This window comes from Sardina pilchardus, chromosome 3 (genome assembly GCF_963854185.1).
Source record: "Sardina pilchardus chromosome 3, fSarPil1.1, whole genome shotgun sequence".
NCBI classification, from domain to species: domain Eukaryota; kingdom Metazoa; phylum Chordata; class Actinopteri; order Clupeiformes; family Clupeidae; genus Sardina; species Sardina pilchardus.
In genome coordinates this window covers 26,459,261-26,482,769 of record NC_084996.1, presented here as the reverse complement: position 1 = coordinate 26,482,769, position 23,509 = coordinate 26,459,261, and the positions used below count along the sequence as shown (strand labels likewise).

The 23,509-nt window shown below is 41.9% G+C and overlaps 1 protein-coding gene across 1 annotated transcript; it reads left to right on the top strand.

The window, feature by feature from the left end:
• The first annotated feature begins 2,011 nt into the window (after positions 1 to 2,011).
• On the top strand, positions 2,012 to 23,427 carry LOC134077162 (integrin alpha-X-like). Its single transcript, XM_062532590.1, has 30 exons — positions 2,012 to 2,107; positions 5,935 to 6,040; positions 6,642 to 6,745; positions 7,097 to 7,167; positions 7,402 to 7,519; positions 7,733 to 7,857; positions 7,956 to 8,098; positions 8,500 to 8,650; positions 9,578 to 9,728; positions 10,041 to 10,114; positions 10,509 to 10,632; positions 10,962 to 11,089; positions 11,211 to 11,366; positions 12,758 to 12,997; positions 13,392 to 13,525; positions 13,977 to 14,122; positions 15,593 to 15,741; positions 16,173 to 16,304; positions 16,972 to 17,045; positions 18,430 to 18,568; positions 19,265 to 19,363; positions 19,483 to 19,562; positions 19,648 to 19,734; positions 19,857 to 19,935; positions 20,452 to 20,550; positions 20,975 to 21,061; positions 21,565 to 21,675; positions 22,145 to 22,258; positions 22,550 to 22,660; positions 22,833 to 23,427. Exons 1-30 carry the CDS (start codon positions 2,071 to 2,073, stop codon positions 22,902 to 22,904), a joined length of 3,441 nt encoding a protein of 1,146 aa, XP_062388574.1. The 5' UTR covers positions 2,012 to 2,070; the 3' UTR covers positions 22,905 to 23,427.
• The last annotated feature ends 82 nt before the right edge of the window (positions 23,428 to 23,509 follow it).

The following is a 23,509-nucleotide window of genomic DNA, read 5'->3' as shown; positions in this document are numbered from 1 at the left end:
TCCATGTTAAATAACCCAATTTAGAGTAATTTCTCCAAACTTACTTATACTTAATGGGACAGTTGTATCATTTGTTTAATTGACATCTGAACTTACATACCAATAATCATACTGAGAAATGTTTTTGTGCAAAATGGAACATGGAAATGATCTTGAGATATGAACTCCAAACATTTCATATTTCTTGTGAATTTGTGAATATCTTAATAGTCTGACTGCACATTAAACCGATATAATAATGGTGTTCAAATAATAATGCAACGTGAAAAAAGCAAGTTTAAAAATGGCTCACCTGTTGCACAGTAAGAGTGTGCTCCCTCTTCTCTGAGAAGTTTCTCCTGGTCTTCTCTTCCCCTACAGACTCCTGGTCTATGAGTGAATCTGCTTGTTTGTCGGGATGCGTGTCTGTGTGTTTGTAGGCGCGTCACTCTGTACTCTTGCACTCCCTGATGCCTGAACACCACAACAGTCCTTTTATAGCGGCACAAGAGAGCCAACCTCTCAAGGACGGTAGATTGTCCACCTTCTTTCCACTCCACCTAGCCCACCCGAGTCACAAGCAGTTCCGGAAAACACTAACCATAAACGAAAATAATCAGATCCATGTTTGTGGCAATCAATGGTTTTTAAAGGTCATCAATGACATCAGAAGAGATTATCAAGTAGATATCAAGTCAGGATGACCATTTTCACCGTTGGACGTGAGGGGCACAAGGCTCCACTTACATGGGTTCAAGAGCAGGAGATTAAAATGAGGTCATAGATGATGTCAGTTCTGGCACAGAACAATTAAAGGTGTTAATTCCACGTTCTAAGGGTTTTGTAATGGTGGAGGTTATTCAGATATTCCTGCAGAACAGACATGACTGATGGACATCTAAGAGCATAGTCTACCTAGATGCTTCAACTTCTCTCCACTGCTTGTTGCGTGGCCTTCTTCAAGAGTGAGTACCAGCAAAAACAGCTAAAACTGCTGGAGGCAGAAGCCCAGAAGGAAGCAGCCGAATAACCGCTCTCTCTCTCTGTGTGTAGGCTACCTGTATTTCTGTGTGTGTGTGTGTGTGTGTGCCTGTATTTCTGTGTGTGTGTGTGTGTGTGTGTGTGTGTGTGTGTGTGTGTGTGTGTGCGCGCGCGCCTGTATTTCTCTCTCTTTCTGTGCGTGTGTATGATGTGTACGCTATTTTGGAGGGGGAAGGGGGGGCAGTTTCCTGGTCCATTCAATCTGGTCACCTAGATCAGTGTAACCGGCTCATTCATCCATTCTCTCTCTCTCTCTCTCCACTCCAAGCTGTGGTGAGGCTAATGGCTACCGCGCTACACACTGGTGGAGGTTAGTGAGGTCCCCCCTTCCCTGTGAAGCACTTTGAGTGTTGGGAAATGTTATACTAATATGTTACACTAATGTTGCTATAAATGTTGCATGTTTTTGTTGTTGTTGAATGCACTTTTGTTACCATTACCATTTCCCCCACTGGACTGAGCTATCTTCTTGATGTGCCAAACAATTCTCACCAGTGTTGTTGTGTGGTAATAAAAGTTACCTCATCTAATCTAATCTTTTTTGACATATTTGTACTGGATATGGAGTGGAATCGTTTTCTTTCATCTTTATGCTAAATCATTGGCAAGTCAACTAAGCCTGAGAGCCAAATACTCGCTTCTTCTCGCACTGAAAAAGATTGAAGACTTCTGTGCTAATGATAGTCTATACTGTATCTTTGTAAATTTACATGGTGATTTTGCCATTAATAAACATGTATGTGATGCATACCATGTGTTTTGAGTGACTTATACACTTCTTGTACTGTAAGTGTTTTCTTATCTAATGATAGTAAATAGCTAACCAACCCTTTACTAACACCTAGTTGTTATAAAGCATTACCAGGAAGTGCCCCCACCCCACCCCACCCCACCCCACCCCACCCCACCCCACCTCACCCCACCTCCTGTTCTCCTCCCTGTTCAGCCTCCAATATATAACATACCCATGCACATGCATCACATGTGGAGTCACATCACTCACTGAATATTTCTGAATGCTGAACGTGTGAGTCAACTTGATAGCACAATATGGCTGCTGTCTTCACAACACTGTTCATCCTTTCAGGTAAGTGCCTCTAGAATGGTTACATCACAGTAAAGATGTACACACTTCTGATAACTGAAATGTTATAATTACAAATGTGTGATACTATGATAACACTTAACTGCTGTAATTTCCCGACTAGCCGCGGCTTATAGACTGATTTTGCAAAATTTCTTCAGCTATGAGGTTAATAAACGGGGACAGTTAATATGGTATCAATATGGTTTTATTTCTTTTAACTTGCATAAAACGTCCTGCGGCTTATACACAATGCGGCTTATATGTAAATTACTGTACTTAAGGATGATGCAAATTACAAATATTTCCATAGTATTATAGCATCAAGTGATCAAATGAAAATGAAGCAATGATACACAAAGTGTGCCCAGGGTGAAGGGAATATGTCTCAGTGTTTTTTTTTGGCAAAGTATACCACCCGGAAACATGAGAGAGTATTGGTGGTAGGTTGTTGAGCTTTATCACTGTGTTTAAATCTTTTGAATGTACATGAAGGGATATAATACATGCATACATGTTAAGGTATGTGATGATGTGGGGCTATTTTAATTCCAAAAGCCAAGGGAACTTGATCAGGATTAATAGTATCCTGGATCCATAAAATAATTGACCTTTGCAAATGCAAATCTGCCTGCCTCTATGGAAATGTAATATAGAGGTGTTTATATACTTATGGTCCCTGTATTTCAACATTTATTTATTTACGATACATTATTCATTGAAAACTCAAGAAAATTGGTGTCCTTAAAGGTTGATATTTTCCTTTAAAAATCAATCAATAAATAAATAGGACATTAAAATCAATTTCCATAATGTATTCCTCTTTTTAGTATGTGTGTGCATAGGGTGTGTGAACGTATGAGCACAGCTGTACCAGCATTGGGGCATCTGGGGTGTGTGGCTATAGGACTGTATTGCTGCAATATATGTGCAATATATACAGCGCCCTCCACAATTATTGGCACCCCTGGTTAAGATGTGTTCTTTAGCTTCTAATAAATTCATTTTTTTTTCCAAATAATATAGGACAACAATGAAAAAAAAAAGCGTAAAATCCAACCTTTAATACAAGTGCATTTATTTAGAAGGGAAAAAATCCCATATTAAGAAATAATTATTCTTCATAAAATCACCTGTTCCACAATTATTGGCACCCCTAACAATTCCTAGGAAATAAATGTAATTAAAGTATTTCTGTCATTTCTGTCATTTCTACAGTAGTTTACAAAGTCAATCAGAGTATGTAGGAACATTTAATTAGTAATTCTTAACATCCTGTTTCCCTGGGCTATCAATATGATGTGACACAGAGGCCATTTCTCTTCAACATGGGAAAGACAAAGGAACACACTGTTCAAGTAAGGCAGATGTGTGTCGACCTTCACAAGTAAGGCAATGGCTATAAGAAAATAGCCACTCGCACACCTGCCCATATCTATGGTCAGAGGAATCGTTAAGAAGTTTAAAACAACTGGAACAGTGGTAAACAAGCCTGGAAGAGGACACATGTTTATTTTGCCACCACGCACAGTGAGGAGGATGGTAAGAGAAATAAAAAAATCTCCAAAACTCACTGTTACAGAATTGCATCAAATGGTTGCATCTTGGGGTCACAAAGTCTCCAAAACAACCATCAGGCACTATCTACATGCCAACAAGTTGTTTGGGAGGCATGCATGGAAAAAACCCTTTCTCACTCAAAATCATAAGCACAAACGTCTGGAGCGGTACTGGGCCTTCAACTGGGACCGTGTGCTTTGGTCAGATGAGACAAAGTTAGAGCTTTTTGGCAACAAACACTCTAAGTGGGTCTGGCGTAACAAAAAGATGAGTATGCAGAACAGCACCTCATGCCCACTGTGAAGTATGGGGGAGGATCGGTGATGTTGTGGGCCTGTTTCTCTTCCAAAGGGCCTGGGAACCTTGTTAGGGTGCATGGCATCATGAATGCTTTGAAATACCAGGACATTTTAAATCAAAATCTGGTGGCCTCTGCCCGAAAGCTGAAGATGGATCGTCACTGGGTCTTTCAGCAAGATAATGACCCTAAACATATGGCCAAGTCTACACAGAAATGGTTTACCAGACACCGTATCAAGCTCCTACCATGGCCATCTCAGTTCCCAGACCTCAACCCCATTGAAAACCTGTGTGGTGAGTTGAAGAGGAGAGTGCAGAGGAGAGAACCCAGGTCGTTGGATGATTTGGAGATTTTGTGCAAAGAGGATTGGTCGAAGATCCCTCTTTCTGTTTTCTCTAATCTTGTGAAACATTATAAGACAAGATTAGGTGCTGTTTCATTAGCAAAAGGGGGTTGTACAAAGCATTTACATCAGGGGTGCCAATAATTGTGGCACACATGATTTGATGTAAAATAATTATTTCTTAATGTGGGATTTTTTCCCTTCTAAATAAATGCACTTGTATTAAAGGTTGGATTTTACGCTTTTTTTCATTGTGGTCCTATATTATTTGGAAAAAAAATGAATTTATCAGAAGCTAAAGAACACATCTTAACCAGGGGTGCCAATAATTGTGGAGGGCGCTGTAGATGCTAAACTGTTTTGCCGTATCTCACCTGGTGGAGGATCAACACAACGTACTGTTTATAATCACGTAGAATGTATGGGGCAGATTGAGACAGCGGTAGTGTAGCTTGGATAGCATGCAGTGAGTAGAATGTATGGGGCAGATTGAGACAGTGGTAGTGTAGCTTGGATAGCTTGCAGCAGCCTGACATGTTGTGGGTTCAATTCCCGGCGTCCATCGTTGTGCCCTTGAGCAGGACACTTAGCCCTGAGTTGCTATGGGGACTGAGAAAGGCTCTTGTAATTGTAATTGAGAAAGGCCCCTTGTAATATAGTTGACGTGTGTAAGTTGCTGTGGATAAAAGTGTGCAAAGTAAATGGAAATGTAATGTCAAAGTAACATATTATGACTGATACACAGTTCCACTTCAACAGGAATATGAATAAATAAGATATTTTAGGGAAGGTGACAGGGACCAATAGAGAGGAAGAAAACCAGCAAGAAATGAAGAACCTGGCATACTAAAACAATGAGGGGAATGAATGGACCGTGGAAGTGTTAACATAAACAATCGTGAACATAACAATCTGGCCAACTAACAGGAACAATAGAATATGCCACTGAAAGGTCTTGCTTGGCTAGCAAGCTTTTCCACCTTTTCTGCTAAATTTTGAGCTGACACGGTTATATGACAGTACACGGCCAAAAGAGGATTTCCATTCACAGTTCTTCATTTGTCATTTTCAGTTGCTTTGGTGCATTTCTCTATTTGTTGCATAACATAACAGAGCCAAAGAGTCAAAGAGGACAGTGGCGCAAATACATTTGACCCTGATTTTATATTATCTAGTTATATAGTAGGCCTACACGTAGACTACACCGTGCACATAACTGAAGCATTCTGTTAGCAACTAGCTACAGACAGCTGTGGGTACAATTTGCTTTCTGCAGTGGCACTAGGCCGTATGCCTTGTCTCTTGCCTTATGATGTACAGTGGTGGCACTAGGCCGTATGCCTCGTCTCTTGCCTTATGATATACAGTGGTGGCTCAGGCCGTAGAGGAGGTTGCCAGGAGGTTTGAATTTGGCCCATTCTGACCCTGTCTATATGTCCTTGAGTAATACACTGAACCCAAAACTGCTCCTGATGTGCTGGTTGGCGCCTTTTATGGCAGCCTCCACCATCAATGAATGAGTGAGTGTTTGAATGCGTCAGTGAGAAGCATGACTTTGCAGTCCATTTAACTTTTTAATTGTTATTAGTCAGGGTTTTTACTGCACCTAATGTGTTTCCTTTTCAGGATATCCAATGGTGATGGCGTATAACATTGAGTCTATGCCTTGGAAAAACATAGCATACCCATGGGCTGGCTTTGGCTACAGAGTGATTCAGCACAGTGAATCAAGGTATGTATGTGCGTGCGTGCGTGTGTGCGTGCGTGCGTGTGTATAATGTAGTTAGGTAACTTACATCAGTACAATCATGGTTGATCGTCTCATTTGGTAAATGGAAAAGCAGTCTTGAAATAGCTTGAACATTGCGTCCACTTTTCAAAACCTCTCTTACTGTGTTTCTTTTATGTCTCCCTTGCATTCCCCTGTATGCTTTTATGTACTATTACTATTTGCTTTGGTTATGCAAAGCACAATGAACAACTTTGTGTTTGAAATGTGCTGTAAATAAACTTGCTTTGTTTACAGTCTGTTGGTGAGTGCCCCTCTAGATCAGCATGGTGTGGATAGGAGAGGACTAGTTTACCAATGCCATGTTCCTATATGCTCCCCTATACGTTCCCCTATACGTTCCTATATGTCCCCCAATGCCTTCCTATATGTCCCTATATGTTCCTCTGTGTTGCTTCAGTCTGTTGGTGAGTGCCCCTCTAGAGCAGCATGGTGTGAATAGGAGAGGACGAGTTTACCAATGCCATGTTCCTATATGCTCCCCTATACGTTCTCCTATTGTCCCCCAATACGTTCTCCTATATGTTCCTCTGTGTTGCTGTAGTGTGTTGGTGAGTGCTCCTCTAGAGCAGTATGGTGTGAATAGGAGAGGACGAGTTTACCAATGCCAGGTCTCATCCAGCTCCTGCTCATCACTAAACATAAACGGTAAGAGTTCTAGAAAATATAGATGTGGGAATACAGTTATGTGTGTATGGGTGAGTGACTTGAATTACTAGAGACTGTCCTCTGAGAGCTTCTTTAGTCACACTCATTTGCAGACAAGTATACCCGTATTTGTGTTTATGCATATAGTTTACATGTAGATTTCATATTTCATACAATGAATCTATTTGTCTTTAGTCATTGACTTGATTTTTTAATCTGTAGGTCTGATATCTGCCGATAGTTTTTCATTTTGTACATACAATGGGATATGGTGAATGTTCTATTTTGTTTTTCATTCTCTCTCTGATTTCTCCTCTGATTGTTCTTTTGACTGTTCTTATTCTCTAACAGTTCCCCCACATGGAGTCAATATGTCCCTTGGCCTTTCCATGAGCAAGACTGAAACTCTCAGAAAGACCGTGGTAGGCAGCCTGGCCTATTTCCTTCTCTCTTATTTGTGTACATTCATTTGTCACCTATTTTCCATCCATACACAGACCTACATGACCCCGTAAAGAAGTGTAGAACGTAATTGTATTGGCTAATGTAGCATTTTGATAGCAATGGCTATTGCTACACGGTGTCCCATAGGATCATATTGTAATGGTGACATTAAACAGCATTACCCTTCAGTCCTCTGTATGTCTATACTTCAGGTTTGTGGCCCAACCATCCCAAAAGAGTGTGACGGAATCACTCTCTATGGTGGGATGTGTTTCATCATTGGACCATCTCTTCCTCAACAAGAAGGACCTGTGCCAGCCTCTCTTGAAGGTAGCTTACACACAAAGACAATCTTCCAACTTAATAGTAGCTTCGTTGACACCAGACCCTTCTCAATTGAAATTGTCTGACAAAGGTTCATTGACTTACGCCTTCCAGCGGGGGCATAAGTAACAGGGAAATTAAATTAAATAGGTGCATTAAACTCTTAATGAATTCTTTGGCTAGGATATGATGCCTTGTTGTTCTGTTGTGTGCCAACAGCATGCAAAGATACTGATATCGTTTTTCTGCTGGATGGGTCTGGGAGTGTGAGATCTTACCAGTTCAGTGCCATGAAAGTATTTGTGAAAAATCTCATCAGACGACTCCTGAAGCCATACACCATAGTGAGTCCTGACCCAATGTTCTCTTAAGGTTGCTTCAGCTTTAGTCTTATGCGGCACCAGGTGTATTTATTCATGTATGTGAATTTCTTTGTTTGCAGTTTGCCTTTGCACAATACTCACACCGCTTTAGGGTCCACGTGAACTTTAATCAGTTTGACAGAACACGATGGGAGTATCAGCTGAACAGTATCCGGCAGACTGGAGGAGGAACACTCACTGCAACTGCCATCCAGAACGTTGTGTAAGTCACATGAAGACTAAGTGCAGTCTCACCTGAAATCTTTATCTGTTTATCATCCAGAACGTTGTGTAAGTCACATGAAGACTAAGTGCAGTCCCCCCTGAAATCTGTATCTGTTTATCATCCAGAACGTTGTGTAAGTCACATGAAGACTAAGTGTAGTCTCACCTGAAATCTTTATCTGTTTTAACTGCCCCACTATCATCCTACGCAAGACCATCACCTGAAACTCTTACTTTATCACCTAATATTTTCTCATTAAAACTGTCAATAGGGTTGCTTGCACTGGGGTTTTCTAATTCAGTCATACGTGACAAGTCCAGTAACTATGTCTGATGATTATCAAGAGCGTATAATACTTTATCTTCATATGAAATTCATCACAAATCTTATTTTTACAGAAACACAGTGTTTGTACCCTATGCTGGAGCGAGACCAACTGCCAACAAGATTCTCATTGTCATCACAGATGGACGATCAGGGGACTCTGCGTCCTATCCCAGTGTCACAGCTCTGGCTGATAGTAAAAACATAATTAGATATTCCATTGGGGTATGAAGTGCTCTTGCAATTCACTTGCATTGTATTTAATACTGTGGCCACACGTATAGTGTGCTGTTACAAGAGAGTTGGCCCGGCCCGCCGCGGCACTAGTTGATTTGCACGCTAACTTCAGTGGATATCTGGATGACGGGAGCATACCTATGTTTCCCAGGTCCTATGTTTCCCAGGTCCTATGTTCCCCACTTTGTATGGGACTGGGGAACATAGGACCCTTTTCTTACATTTTAAAAAGGGTCATATGTTCCTCGCTTTTCCCAAAAAGGGTATGCTCCCCGGTATGTATTGTGAGCGGGGAACATAGGACCTGGGGAACATAGGGATGACCCCCTGGATGACATTGGGGTCCATTTCCCAATATCATAGTTGCTAACTATGATAGCAACTATCTTGTTAGTGACACTGCCAAATGTTATTTTTACGAGTGGGAGAGAGAGTGGGGTGGGATCCGGAAAGGACCACGGGGCGGGAATCGAACCCGGGTCGCCGGCGTGCGGTGCAGGTGCCCCAGCCAGTCGCTCCACGACTGGGGCCCAAATGTTAATTTTAATTTTAATGTTAATGTTAATGTTAACCACTGTCATGGTTAATTTTAGAAAATTAGAAACTAAATTAATGTTGTTAGCACTTACAGCAATGTGACCGAAATGCGACCGAATATCAAACACGGTCAACTCACATTTGGCAGTGATGCTACCATGGAAAATGCATGTTAGTTAGCTGCTATGCTTTTAGGAAACGGAGCCCTAATCTAGTCGTTATTTCTAGGTCATATTGGATGCTTTAAATTGTAGGGATAAAAAGGCTTCATAGTACCCCTTCACCAGTATGATAATTCCCTATAGGAGTTGATCCCATCCAAATATACTGTAATATACTTGTCTGTGTGCGATGCTAACTCTCCTCCTCATGTGACAGGTTGGCAACGCCTTTAACAATCAGTGGGCACTCAATGAGCTCAGGAGCATCGCATCTCTACCAACATCAGAGCACATGTTTAAAGTGGACAGCTTTGAAGCACTTAACAAAATCAGCAGCAAACTGGAGAAGAGCATCATTGCCATAGAGGGTAATGGGACATTTGGGATTCATCGGCATTTGTGATCAGAGAATGAGACATCTGAACCCATAGATGGGTGATGGGGTTTTGGTCCGTATCTAAGGAGCTGACAGGTCTTCTTTTCCAGCATCAGTTGAGGGATGGTGCTTTAGCAGTTAGGTGTCTGTTCCATAGTCCTCTGAAGTTCGCATGGTGTTGTTTGAAACAGGTTAATGCACAAAATCCAGGTATTGTGCCAGAGGTACTACAGCACACCCTGGTGGTCAAGTCATATGTAGCACCAGATTGTGCCGCAGACCTCTGAGATTTCTCTATCTTCAGGAACCCAAACGGCTGGTGATGCCACAACGATGGAATTTGCCCAGAATGGATTCAGTGCAGCTCTTGTGTCAAACGTATGTCCTCAAACTATTTCATTCTTATTTGTAAAGGTTAAGATGACTGATATTCACCAGACACTTTAATCCAAAGCAACATTTGATCCACCATGCCCACATTGTGTGCTATATTATTTGTATGGGTCCGATGAGTTCTAAAATGGCTGATCCTCTATTTTTTTTAATGTTGTATACTACTAAAAATATAAAAATTCCTCATAGGCTAATTATTATCTGTTAGTGACAATTCACATGACCATATATCGTACCTTTATGGCTGGTAGATACTGAGTCTGCAGTACTCAGGTCCAGATATAATGGCAGTCTTTCAGTGCATCTCAATTGTGTGGTCTGACTGGGACTTTCTGTTTTGATGTTTATGAAAAGGAGTTTCTATGGCTTTCTCTTACAGTACAGGATGCTGGTGAGTGTGGTTGGGGCAAACGAGTGGAGAGGAGGTTACCAGGACATCTCTCTGTCTACCAAGAGGCCCAGTTTTAGGAGGGTGCATCAAGTCACTCCTGACAGTTATGTTGGTGAGAGCCCGTCCATTGTAGTTAAAACCGCTAAAATATAGTTTTGACAGAGGTTAGAGTACAGCTTTCCCCCTGTGAGGCTTATTATACACAACATACATTATAACTCATTCTTATTAGGCCTATACAGCACACCAGGTAGCATGAATGCTAAATATATATATATATATATATTATTTTTCTTATCATACAGCAACAGCACACCATGTAGCATGAATGCTAGCATCTGCAGTACCTTATCTCTCTTATGTTTTCATGAATGCTAGCATCTATTATCTTATCTCTCTAATGTGATTGATCATCACCAAACTTTCTGCACTGATGACAAGGCTACTCCATGGCTGTAGCGAATGGTTTCGGTCAGAGCTACATAATTGTGGGAGCCCCCAGGTATGAGCACAAGGGCCTGGTCATGGTCTTCAAGCCTGGAAACCATCTACTGAAGAGTCTCTCACAGGTAATTTGACGTCTGAGAACATTTCACAAACTTCATTAATGTCTAATATTCTCTCTCTTTCTATATCCTCCCTCTCTGTCTCAATTCATTTCAGTTCTCTCTCTGTTTGTCTCTCCTTCAGTCTCAGATCGGTGGCTACTTTGGAGCAGAGGTGTGTGTGGTGGATTTGGACGGAGACTCCAACACTGATCTGATTCTGGCATCTGCCCCCATGCACACAGAGGGAGAGAGAGAGGGGAAAGTGTTTGTCTACAGCACATCATATTACTACTATCAGGTGATATGTAGCAGGCAATGGGACAGGTCTTTGAGCTCAATTGTTCATGAAATTCAGTTAGAGAACTGGCTACCAGAGTCCTAGTGAATTATTTCTCTCTTTATTGTAAGAATGAATGAAATCCACTTTTATTTCCATCACAAACATGGTGTTTTTTCCAGTTAGCCAATTAGCCTATTTGATGCTCATTGAGCTCAGTGCAAATCAAACAGGGGGGGGGGGGGCTCACATAGGCTATGCACCTAGGAACACGTGCATTCATACAATTGTGTCAACATACATAGTGATATATGATTATGAGATGTATTGGCCGGCCGACACTAACAGAAAAACACTGCCTCAAAAGGCTATTTTGTAGTTGAAAGTTTTAAATGTGCAAAAACAAACTAAACATTTGTAGGCTATACAATGTAAAGTATAGTCACAACAATGGTAAAACAAAAATAATAAAAAATAAAACCTAATTGCACAAAATGAGACATTTTTAAAGTTGAAAAGTTGTCCAATGGCTAATACTTTTCAGTCCTCCTAAACTGCCTGCTTTGCATTGATCTCGACCAAGACGAAAACATGGAAATTACGTTTCAATTCGTCAGGGAACTTGCACTTGCGTTTCGGCATGGCTGAAGATGCCGGATAGTTTTGCGCGTTGCCAGTGGTTAACAAGGAAGTGTTCGCTGATGAGGTGAATAACCAATTAAATGTTTAGGCCGAGAATATCGAACAATGACGGTAGCTCTAAGGTCAGGCTCTACATTTCAACTCAATGCAAAGCGAACTGTAGGGGGAGGGCGTGATTAGCCTACTATGTGAATGAAAGAGAGAGCAATGCAAATTCGGTGAAAACACGTTACGCTAGAATAACAAAATCCCGGACGATTCTGAAATTCCACCCGGACACATTTTTAGGTTTCAAAAAGAGGACATGTCCGGGCAAAAGAGGACGTCTGGTCACCCTAAACAGGCTAATAGGCTAACTGGAAAAAACACCATGCCAATCTCTAGCTATGGTGAATACTTTTTCACAGCACTGTATATATGTCCTGCTTCCTGTCCACATCTTCTGGGCCCAATCACAAACTAGCTTATCCAAAAGGCACACCCGGATCGTTGGTCTGATTGGTTGAAGGACTATCCAAAAGCGTATAGAGTCATTTGAACTACGCCCACTGATCACGCCTCTTGTGCAGTAGAAATAAAGCACAGACTCCCCAGACTAATGTTCAGTCTTAGAAGATTGAGCTTAGTATGGTGATAGCCAGACTAGGGCACTTTAAGAGTACAGAAAGAAATGGATATCTGCACACACATTATCCCGAATTTAACTTACATTTCCACCATGGTGAAGTATTGGATCTCCAATCTTTATTGAAGCCTGTCTTTCCCACTAGATTCGCTTCTACCACCTCGTCTACTCTTTTCACCGTGCCAGTGTGCTGGACACTGGTGTGTCCCTGCTGGGGATGAAGGGTCAGAGGGGGAGGTTCGGCTCGTCTCTGGCCAGCCTGGCTGACCTGAACGGGGACGGGATCAGGGACGTGGCCGTGGGAGCTCCTCTGGAGGATAACGGACAGGGCAGCGTGTACATCTTCAACGGGAGGAGAGGAGGAATCAACCCCACCTACTCACAGGTGAGAGAGAGAGAGAGCAAACAACTATATTCTACAGCTTATAGTTAAACTTTATGTAGTTCATCTTCATCTAGAAAAGTCGGGACCTATTTCTCGATAATGACCAGTGTTCTATACATTATCCCTTACTTAGACAGTATAACCATTACTTACAATACATTAAAGCAACAGCTCACAGTGCATTAGGAATATTACCATAGTCTCAAGCCTGCTTGTAAATCATTCTAAGAATTATTATAATGACTTATGATCGCATGTTATGAATGTATGCAAAAGTCATTATAGCGATGACCTTCATCAAAAGTGATATCCAAAAGACCTTTCCTTAAAAAATAAAAACGGAAAAAGGTGGTTAACAGCATTTGTGTTGAACCGTTTATATTCTCTATTGCAGAGGATTGCGGGTTGGTCGGTGCGGTCCGGTCTGCGGTTCTTTGGGCTGACCGTGGCCCAGTCTGCTTTGGACCAGAGTGGAGACGGACTGCCTGACATCGCAGTTGGGTCCAAAGGAGCGGTTCTGCTACTCAGGTTCCTCACACACACACACACACACACACACACACACTGCAGTCGGGTCCAAAGGAGCGGTTCTGCTGCTCAGGTTCCTCACACACACACACACACACACACTGCAGTCGGGTCCAAAGGAGCGGTTGTGCTGCTCAGGTTCTCACACACACACACACACACACACACACACACACACACACACACACACACACACACACACACACACACATTGCAGTCGGGTCCAAAGGAGCGGTTCTGCTGCTCAGGTTCACATCTCATATTATTAAAGCACAACACCCACATGTACTGTATGCACACACGCACACACACACGTACACACTATACAGTACACTCTGCAGTCGGGTGCGATACACTTAACTATGTGTAGTATACCTGCTCTTAGCATGATACATTTTGTGGTTCTGCCGCGTGATAAGATTGTGATTGGAGCACTGTTTTATGACTGCAGGTCCAGTCCCATTGTAGCTGTACACACAAGAATGATGTTTGTCCCCAACAAAATCCCTGTGTCCATCTACGACTGCTCTGTCCCGCAACAGATCAATGCGTCTGTGTGTTTCACCATGACCAAAATCACCAAGGACCGCTTTACAGGTAAGCATGATTCACCATGACCAAAATCACCAGTGACCGCTTTACAGGTAAGCATGATATGGTGATGTTAAACATTACCTCGGAAGTACTCCAGTAAAACCCTGACTTTAAAGTAGGCTTCATTGTTCCCTGTGAGTACATTTACCCTCTCCTTTGGGATACCAGATACACAATTGACTTCAAAGTTCACATTTGGGATTCACAGTTGACTGGTTGAAAGGATCAATCATTTTTTGCATCGAACCTTTATTTTCGACAATTACATAAAGGTGACATAGAATTTGTCTTGGTTTTGATGAATTAGGAGAGGTTGTGCATAACCAAAGAGCTATCATGAACATGTGGCATGGTCGTGCCCTCCTTCATACGAAAATCTTGAACTTAGAAATAGACACTTAACTAAAAAATGGGCGAAATAGAAGCCTACTTGTGATATCAAATGTATTGTGATTGTCAAATATTGCAAAGCCATTGAAATTTAATTGGGGTTGCCAAAGAGGGCGCCATTTAGTCAAACTGACCATTTCAGTACACAACCTATATATAAGGTTTTAATTGGGCTTGGAAATGAGGACATAGAATGGACGAATCAAGCATTGTACTGTGTTCTCTGATGTTACAATATATACTGTATTCAACTTTGATACATAAAAATTAATCTCAATTTACAAGCCCAATTAAAACCCATTGCTCATTGAGCTCAATGCAAATCAAACAGGCTAATAGGCTAACTGGAAAAAGCACCATGCCACTCTCTAGCTATGGTGAAGGGTATGTGATGATGTGGGGCTATTCAAAGGCCAAGGGAACTTTATCAGGATGCATACAGTAATATCCTGGATCCATGAAATAGCTGGCCTTTAAAAATAAAAACATATAAAAAATCCTCCTGCTCCTATGGGAATTTAGCATAGGGGTCAAATACTTGTACTTGCCCCCTGTATTTAAGGAAGAACATTTATCTATTGACGATACATTCTTCAATCACAAAGAAAATTAGTGTCCTTAGCGGTTTGACTTTTACTCATTTTTTAAATTAAGGCATTACAATCAATTCTCAAAAGATGATTTTATATTCCTCTTTTTAGTCAACTTTAGCATGGGTGTGAATACTTATACCCACTGTATAAATGAACAGACAGACAAGCAAACTTACACAAAAGAACAAAAGAACAAACAAATACAATCTGATCCTTCTCAATTCATTTCTTCATGTGTGTGCTCTTGGATTAGGATGTTGGGATGTTCAATGACTTAAAAGGGAATACCTGTCTGGAGACATCCGGGTGTTTTTGGATAATAACAAGTGTACACTTATTGGGGAATCAGTGTTCTATACTCTGATGAAGATGTAGGCCTACATCAAAATGTTAGTAATTTGTCACACTGTTCTGAAAAACTGAAGTATCTATGTGTTCTGAAGACCCCTTCCTGGTTGTAATAAAACATAGTGCTCCTTCATTTGTGTAGATCTGCAAGCTGACCTCAATTACACAGTGACATTGGACTATCTTCGGCAAAAATATCGGGCGAACTTCACCGTTGAGAAGCGGGAGAGAGATCATGAGACGACTCTGAGGCTTGGGGAGAAGTGCTTCATGCATACCTTCTATGTGCAGGTAAAACTCTACGCTCTAAACTACACTATGTGCAGGTAAAGCTCTGCACTCTCTACAGTATGTGCAGGTAAATCTCTACACTCTAAACCACTTTCAGGGTGGAAATGCAGGCCAGGATGCGTGATTGCAAATGTCTGACCCGCAAAATGGGGGAAAAATAATCACACTTTCAGCATGTGATGTACAGTATCTCTCCTGTGATGTGATGTTTTTATTTCCTGCTTGCTGTATCTGGTTTCCACTACATGTTTTGTCACCAGTCATCGGAATCGGAATGTATGCTAAGAAAGTGTATATTTAGCATACGGGTACTTTCTCCCTCTGAAATGGACAAAGACTGTCTCTTTCACAAAGTAGACATGTAGGGATCTTGTTCATTTACAACATGTACAGTATATACTTACCCACAGAGATCCTTTGTGTTCCTCCAGTGCTCCCCAGAAGATGTTGTGAATCCTGTGGACATCCGGGTGGCCTTCTCCTTCCAGGGGCTTCCTATCCCGTCTGCAGACCAGCTGACCCCCAAGCTGTCCAGTAGCTCCCCCTTCACCACAGACCACAAGGTACGTATGGCAAGCCAAATGAGCATTTATTCCGATATCTTGAGATCAAGCTACAGTGTCCAATACTAGTCTTTTCTGTCAATCAAGATATCGGAACAAATGCTCTTTTGGCTTGCCATAGTATGAGTCTGCAATGGGGTAGGATGCAGTTTAATGTTAGTATTTATTACCTCTGCCAAGGAGGCTATGTTTTCATTAGGGTTTGTTTGTCTTTCTGTCTGTTTGTTTGTTTGTTCGTTTGTTGTTGTCTGAATTTTGGGCATTGCTGGATGTTTCTGCAGCAGTGTGACGTCTAGAGCAAATATCCCAATAGGGACGTAGGGTTCCAATCATTAAACGTTTCCGCCCACATGTGTTATTTAGCATTCAAACTCCCAACACCAAATCCAAGAATGGCAGTTCTAACTCCAAAGATTGCGACGGCCATCAATCCTGGTTATGTAGTCTGTTGTGATGTGATGTCATGTTGCAGTGCAGGATCCAAAGCAATCCCAATGTCCTCAATGTCTGGATCTCCATAACAGTGACTTGAGCAGAGCACCAAACTCCAAAAGACTGCTTCAAAGACTTACTCACTGCAATTCGCCTCCTTAGACATTTAGAGAGTGCTCGCAGGCAAGGAGAAATTTGTGTTTTTATAAACAGATTATTGTTTTACATCCTGCAGTTAATCTTTGCAATCAAGTGTGGACAGGACAGAGTGTGTGAAGATAACATCCATCTCAACTTCAACATCTCTGAGTAAGCCTTACAGCAAAGTCTGAACATGCTTTATTAACAGATTATTTTGTATGACATGTAACTGTGATTTGCAGTGATGTGACATCACACCTCAAAGGATCTGTAGTTCTGTCCCTTCTGACGCCAGACCTCATCGCGGCCTACAGCATTGAGATTTGTGGTCTGGCAACCACACATTCATTTCCTCATATTTGAGGCGTGGCGTAGGAATGCCCTGAGCCATTTATTGGGCACTATGAATGTCTATGCGTCTGTAGGGAGCTCATAGCCAATCGTATCAATTATACCAGATAGCGTACAGTATAGAGCATTTTAGTACTTCAAAATAACATTTGATAAATGAGCCTTTTTTTTCAATAGTGATAGGTGTTTAGATTTTAAAACCCAGGCTGCCATCGCCAGCTCCACCATTATTGAGGCCTTAAAGGGGAATTCCGGCTCTTTTTCACATAGATCTCCATTTCCAAAATGAAAACAATCGGTTTAGCTGAGTGCTACGTTATGTTCAGCCAACCGCTAAAGCAGTGCTACGCTATGATCAGCCAACCGCTAAAGCAGTGCTACACTATGTGCAGCCCCCAGCTAAAGCAGTGCTACGCTATGTCCATGCCCCCAGCTAAAGCAGTGCTACACTATGTTCATGCCCCCAGCTGAAGCAGTGCTACGCTATGTGCAGCCCCCAGCTAAAGCAGTGCTACGCTATGTGCATGCCCCCAGCTAAAGTGGTGCTACACTATGTTCATGCCCCCAGCTAAAGCAGTGCTACACTATGTTCATGCCCCCAGCTAAAGTGGTGCTACACTATGTCCATGCCCCCAGCTAAAGCAGTGCTACGCTACGTTCATGCCCCCAGCTAAAGTGGTGCTACACTATGTTCATGCCCCCAGCTAAAGTGGTGCTACACTATGTCCATGCCCCCAGCTAAAGCAGTGCTATGCTACGTTCATGCCCCCAGCTAAAGTGGTGCTACACTATGTTCATGCCCCCAGCTAAAGCAGTGCTACACTATGTTCATGCCCCCAGCTAAAGCAGTGCTACACTATGTTCATGCCCCCAGCTAAAGCAGTGCCCCCAGCTAAAGCAGTGCTACACTATGTTCATGCCCCCAGCTAAAGCAGTGCTACACTACAGTATGTTCATGCCCCCTGAATGAAGTGCTGTAGCTGCCTGTTTGCTTTAGCCATCGGCTGCAGCAACTTGAGCTACTGTACAGTAGGTACCAACAGCACTCTGTGACCTCGAGAAACTGTGATTTATGTGCAAGCTCACTGGAATCTCCCTTTAACTCTGTTTATAATAACCCATTACCACATGATGTAAAGGAGTGTTGCATTTTATGTGAGCGGTTTCACCCAAAGGTCTTGTTTTGTCTTGACATGGCCAGATCCATCCTGGAGGTGGGCATTGCACAAGAGATGAGTGTGAGGGTGATGGTGGAGAATAGAGGAGAGAACTCCTACGGCACTCGTGTGTCTCTCTCCTACCCTGTCGGCCTCTCCTACAGGACCTTCACCAAGAGCCAGGTGAGGACCTACAGCAGGGGAAATGCCGGCAGAATACACTTTTTCTGTTGAACTTTCTATCTGACGGATTTAAAGGTCCTATATTATACTTATTTTCCAACAAGTCAAAATAGACCTATGGGCTGCACAAACCATATCAGGGAAGCTGTTTGCATAAAATAACTCTCAAATTACACATCATTATCACATTATGTTGATGACCACACCCCACTCCGTCACTGAAATTTGTATATTTTGTGTAGCCTAGTAGATGGGAATTTTCAGATGGGGTGGGTAGTCAGCGCCCTCTATGGCTCTGGGGGTAGTAATATTCAAATGTCCCTTATTGTGACGTCACAACAGGGGAGACATCTGAATGGCTCACAGCTGAGCACGGTACTTTGATCTGGTGTTTCTCAACTAACCCTCAAACACACATCTATCCCATCTATCTGACTCTAGCCTCTGTCTACTGTCTGCCTGTATGTAATACTAGTATCTGTAATACCTGTTTTTACTCCTGAGCTTGTACTGTGTCTGTGTGTGCTGCTGCAGAGTGGAGTGCACTTGATATGATGCTGCATGTGGACATACTGTATGAAGGGAATGAGCTTGTGTGTGTGTGTGCTGCTGCAGGGTGGAGTGCACTTGATATGATGCTGCATGTGGACATACTGTATGAAGGGAATGAGCTTGTGTGTGTGTGTGCTGCTGCAGGGCAGGGTGGAGTGCACTTCTCTAGATAGTACGGATGGAGTCACCCTGGGAAAGACTGACTGCAGCATCGACAGACCCATCTTGCAGGCTGGAGACAAGGTTTGGGGAAACTCCTCCTACACATACACACACACACACGCACACACGCACACACACGCACACACACACACACACACACACACACACTGAATCACACTGTCTTTGTCCTTGTTTTATAGGCTGTGTTTGTTGTTGTGTATGGAATTGATGGAAGTGGTGACTTTGACGAAACCCTTTCCATTGAGGCCCAGGCTTCAAGGTAAATTATACTGATTTCATTTGGTAGTTCAAGTTGTGAGTATGCCATTTTACTATTACCTCTGAAAAGATCTGATCTCTTTCAGTGATAACGATGTACACTCTAATGAGAGTGAACCATTCCAAAAGAAAGAAATTGCAGTCAAGTACAGCATTTACGCCCTCATCAGAAGGTTGGGACCACTTTCATTGTTGTCCTTTATCAGTTACAATCTCCATCTCCGATAAAACACAGAGAAAATTCACACAAGTCACCTGGTTCTCACCTCAGCTCTGTTTGCTGTGTTTGTCTTAGATTTAAAAACACCACCAACTACATTAACTTCACTGCTGGGAACAATGGCATGGAGAATGAAGTGAGGCAGGACTTTGAGGTAGGGCTTCATTACGAGTTAAACATCAACCTGACGCAACCCCAACCTCTGGCAAGGTGTCTGATCTCCAAAACATTTTACCTTGTAGATTAGCTAAATACCGCGCCTTACTCAAATCTAGTCCAGATTTGAGGCGGGGGGTATACCTAACCAATCAGAGCAAAAAAATAGCTTACCGTGAACTGTAGGAAGAATACCCGAACCATCCTTCTTTCAAAGCCCGCCCAGACGATTTTATTGATCTGAGCAGCTCTGATTGGGGCGTAGTTGCTCCTTAACGAACTTCCCGACCTCATATGTTCATGTTGTGGGCGTGGCTAAGTTTGGCTGGTTTCCAGGCAGATAAATACAATTTTACATTAAAGTAACGTGATTCTATGGTATTACGAGCGTTACGGTACATTCATCAAGCTAGGTAGTGTAATATATTAGAGCCGATGGTTGACCCCTGGTCTCTCTCTCTCTCTCTCTTTCTCTTTCTTTCACTCTCTCTCTCTCTCTCTCTCTCTGTCCCAGGTAACAAACAGCATTAGAGGACTCAATCTGACTGTTGTAATCAATGTTCCAGTAAGACTCCAAGATAAAGATATCTGGACCGATGTGGACAGCCTTAATGTGAGTGTTTCTGTATTGTGATCAGATAACCAACCAAGACACGCCTGAGGTTTTTAGTCTTGATGAATCCTGATCTCAGCTCCCTGAGCTAATGGTTGCAAAAGGTCTTTGCATGTGTATAAGTGGTTTATTGGTGCCTATAAAAGGTCTATGCTTGTGTATAAATGGTTTATTGGTGCCTTTAAAAGGTCTGTGCTTGTGTATAAGTGGTTTATTGGTGCCTATACTGTAAAAGGTCTGTGCTTGTGTAAGTGGTTTAAGAATGCCTGTACTGTAAATGGTGTATATATCTATTAAAGAGACCCTATGCAACTTTTTCACAATAGATGGCAATATATATTTATTAAAGGTCTAGGTGTGTCTATGAATAGTTGGTGCATGTCTTCGTAACACTGACTTATTTATTGTCTCCATTTCACATTAGATCACGGGATGCACCAGAGAGGTTGAGCTGGAGCCAAACATGACCGATTTTAAAGAGACGCTGCTGAAGAACAAAGAGCATATTGTGGTAATGACCGATTTTAAAGAGACACTGCTGATGAACAAAGAGCATATTGTGGTAATGAACAGACCTTCAACACCTTCTCTCAAACTCTACAACAAAACTATTTATTCATTTCTGATTGGACGAGTGAGATTCTAGAGTGAGGATATCAAATGTCATCACCACTTGGACCTCTAGTAATCATTCCATTTTGATCGTTCCATTAATTCCAAAGGAGAGAGCAGTGATTTCATAATAATCATTGCAATGTTGTGACAGTTACTGAGTGAGCAAATTGAGTAAATGGATAAGCTCTGCAGCACTCTGCCTCGTGCCTAAGGCCGAGCCACAGCGATGGGTATATCTTTACCAACCCCACTTTCAATCGTGCCATATTGCTGAAGCAGTGTGATTGGAGGGTCAACTGCTCATCGCACGAGAGCAGTTTAGACAGACTAGCATAATGTGCCTGTACATAATATACCCATTCATAATGTAAGCCTGTTGTTGCATCGTCTCTCCATCAGGACTGTTCCATTGCCGTGTGTCTGGAGTTCAGATGCACCTCATACATGGCAAGAGATGACTCCCAACTGTACACAGTCTCAGGAAACATGAGCTCAGGATGGATTGAACAGGTGCTGCTAAGTATTCAATTCAAACCTGTTTTAGCATATTTTGCTGAAACGACTGTATTATATTCAACAAACATCTTTGTTTGAAGATACACTATGCAAGATATTCACCTTAATATAACCTTTGCAAAGCAAATTTGTTGGTAAACAAACTTGTAATAGTAGTATAGTATACTAGTAACTTGGAATCGTACAGCATAGGTGTAGCAAGTCGCTAACGAGAGAATCAGCCATGCAACTTCAAGAATAGTCAGCATGAAGACATCTCACAAGAAATGTACTTTGTCTGCATTTTCATTGTGCATATAGGGGCAATATGCCACGAAAATTAGGCTATTTTACGATGACACTGGATAGTATACCTTTGAAATATTGAATTGTGATTGGGTGGAATTATCAGATTGATTCTCATTAAGAGAAACTCACCACTGTCACTCTCCTCTCTCTCTCCACTCCTCTCCACTCCTCTCAGACTGGACTGCGTGCTGCAACGTTTCACCTGGTCAGCTCAGCCACACTGGAGTATGATGACAGCAAGTACATCTTCTACTCCTCCGAATCCTCACGCCTCCCACCTGTCACCAAGGTAACCCCCCCAGCCTCACCAACTGCTATTACTATCAAGTCAGAGAAAACAAACACAAACAAACAAACAAACAACAAACAAACACTACATTTTCTTCTAATACGACAAATCTGCCAAATGTCCAGCTTGAAGACTAGAGACTAGAGGTACATTTGGTTTTATTCCAACAGTAGATATTTCTGGACCTACTGTAGCTATTGACATTGTATGCCTTTTCAGATGAAAAGCTCAAACAAGTAAAACTGGCTCTGACCATCAGTGAATGTAGTGAAAATGTTTGTGTCCCTGTAGATTGATACCCTAGTGGAGGTCTATGAGGGGCCAAACCTGACTAATGTGATCATTGGTGGAGCCTTTGGTGGCCTGTTCCTGTTGATCATCCTAACAGTGGTCCTCGTCAAGGTAGGAAACATATCAGTAGGCACACAGTCACTCAAACAACCATTCCTTATTTGTGTGTCTTGAAATGCACATACTGTACGTCCACAAGAAATTCATTCTACCAAACTCATCATTATTAGTTTATTCAGGTACAGAAGGGCACTGGAAGTGAGAGACATTTTTTTTCTTCCAGGTGGGATTTTTCAGAAGTCGCTACGAGAAGCTGTTATCTGAAGCAGAAGCAGCAGCTCAGAAAAAAGAATGAGAATGTGTGTGTGTTTGTGTGTGTGTGTGTGTGTGTGTGTGTGTGTGTGTGTGTGTGTGTGTGGGTGGGTGTGGGTGTGTGGGTGTGGGTGGGGTGATGTTTGTATTTGTGCATGGGAATGTTTATGTGTGTGTGTGTATGTGTGTGTGTGTGTGTGTGTGTGTGTGTGTGTGTGTGTGTAGTACGTGCTCTAAAGTGCGAATGGCATTGTAGCTCAGAATATATGACAAAATGCTTCACAAAGTGAATGACAAATACGTTATTATACATGATGAAATGGTAAATACATTATTATACATGATAAACTGATGAATGTGACATTGATATTTAGTATGTATGTTGTAAACTGTGACAGAAACAATGCATACAAAAGCATTTTAAGAATTTTTAATAACGCAATTGTACATGTAAGTGTCTTACAAAGACACTCATTTCTAAATAATTGCCATAACATGTTTTAGCAATTTAATTTCTCAACGCTTATTAAATGCATTTATTTGTACTCAATAAAAATTTAAATCAATCTGGCGAACGCTTCACTTTATCTAGGTTTTCATGCCATCACTTCTTGAACGCGAACAGATGGATTTTACAGTTTATCAGTA

Bases quoted from the DNA above. Each gene is read 5' to 3' on its own strand.
- LOC134077162 (XM_062532590.1), top strand. From the start codon at position 2,071: ATGGCTGCTGTCTTCACAACACTGTTCATCCTTTCAG. The intron at 7,858-7,955 runs GTGAGTCCTGAC...CTTTGTTTGCAG, and splicing joins TCCTGAAGCCATACACCATA to TTTGCCTTTGCACAATACTC. The intron at 10,633-10,961 runs GTGAGAGCCCGT...ACTGATGACAAG, and splicing joins CACTCCTGACAGTTATGTTG to GCTACTCCATGGCTGTAGCG.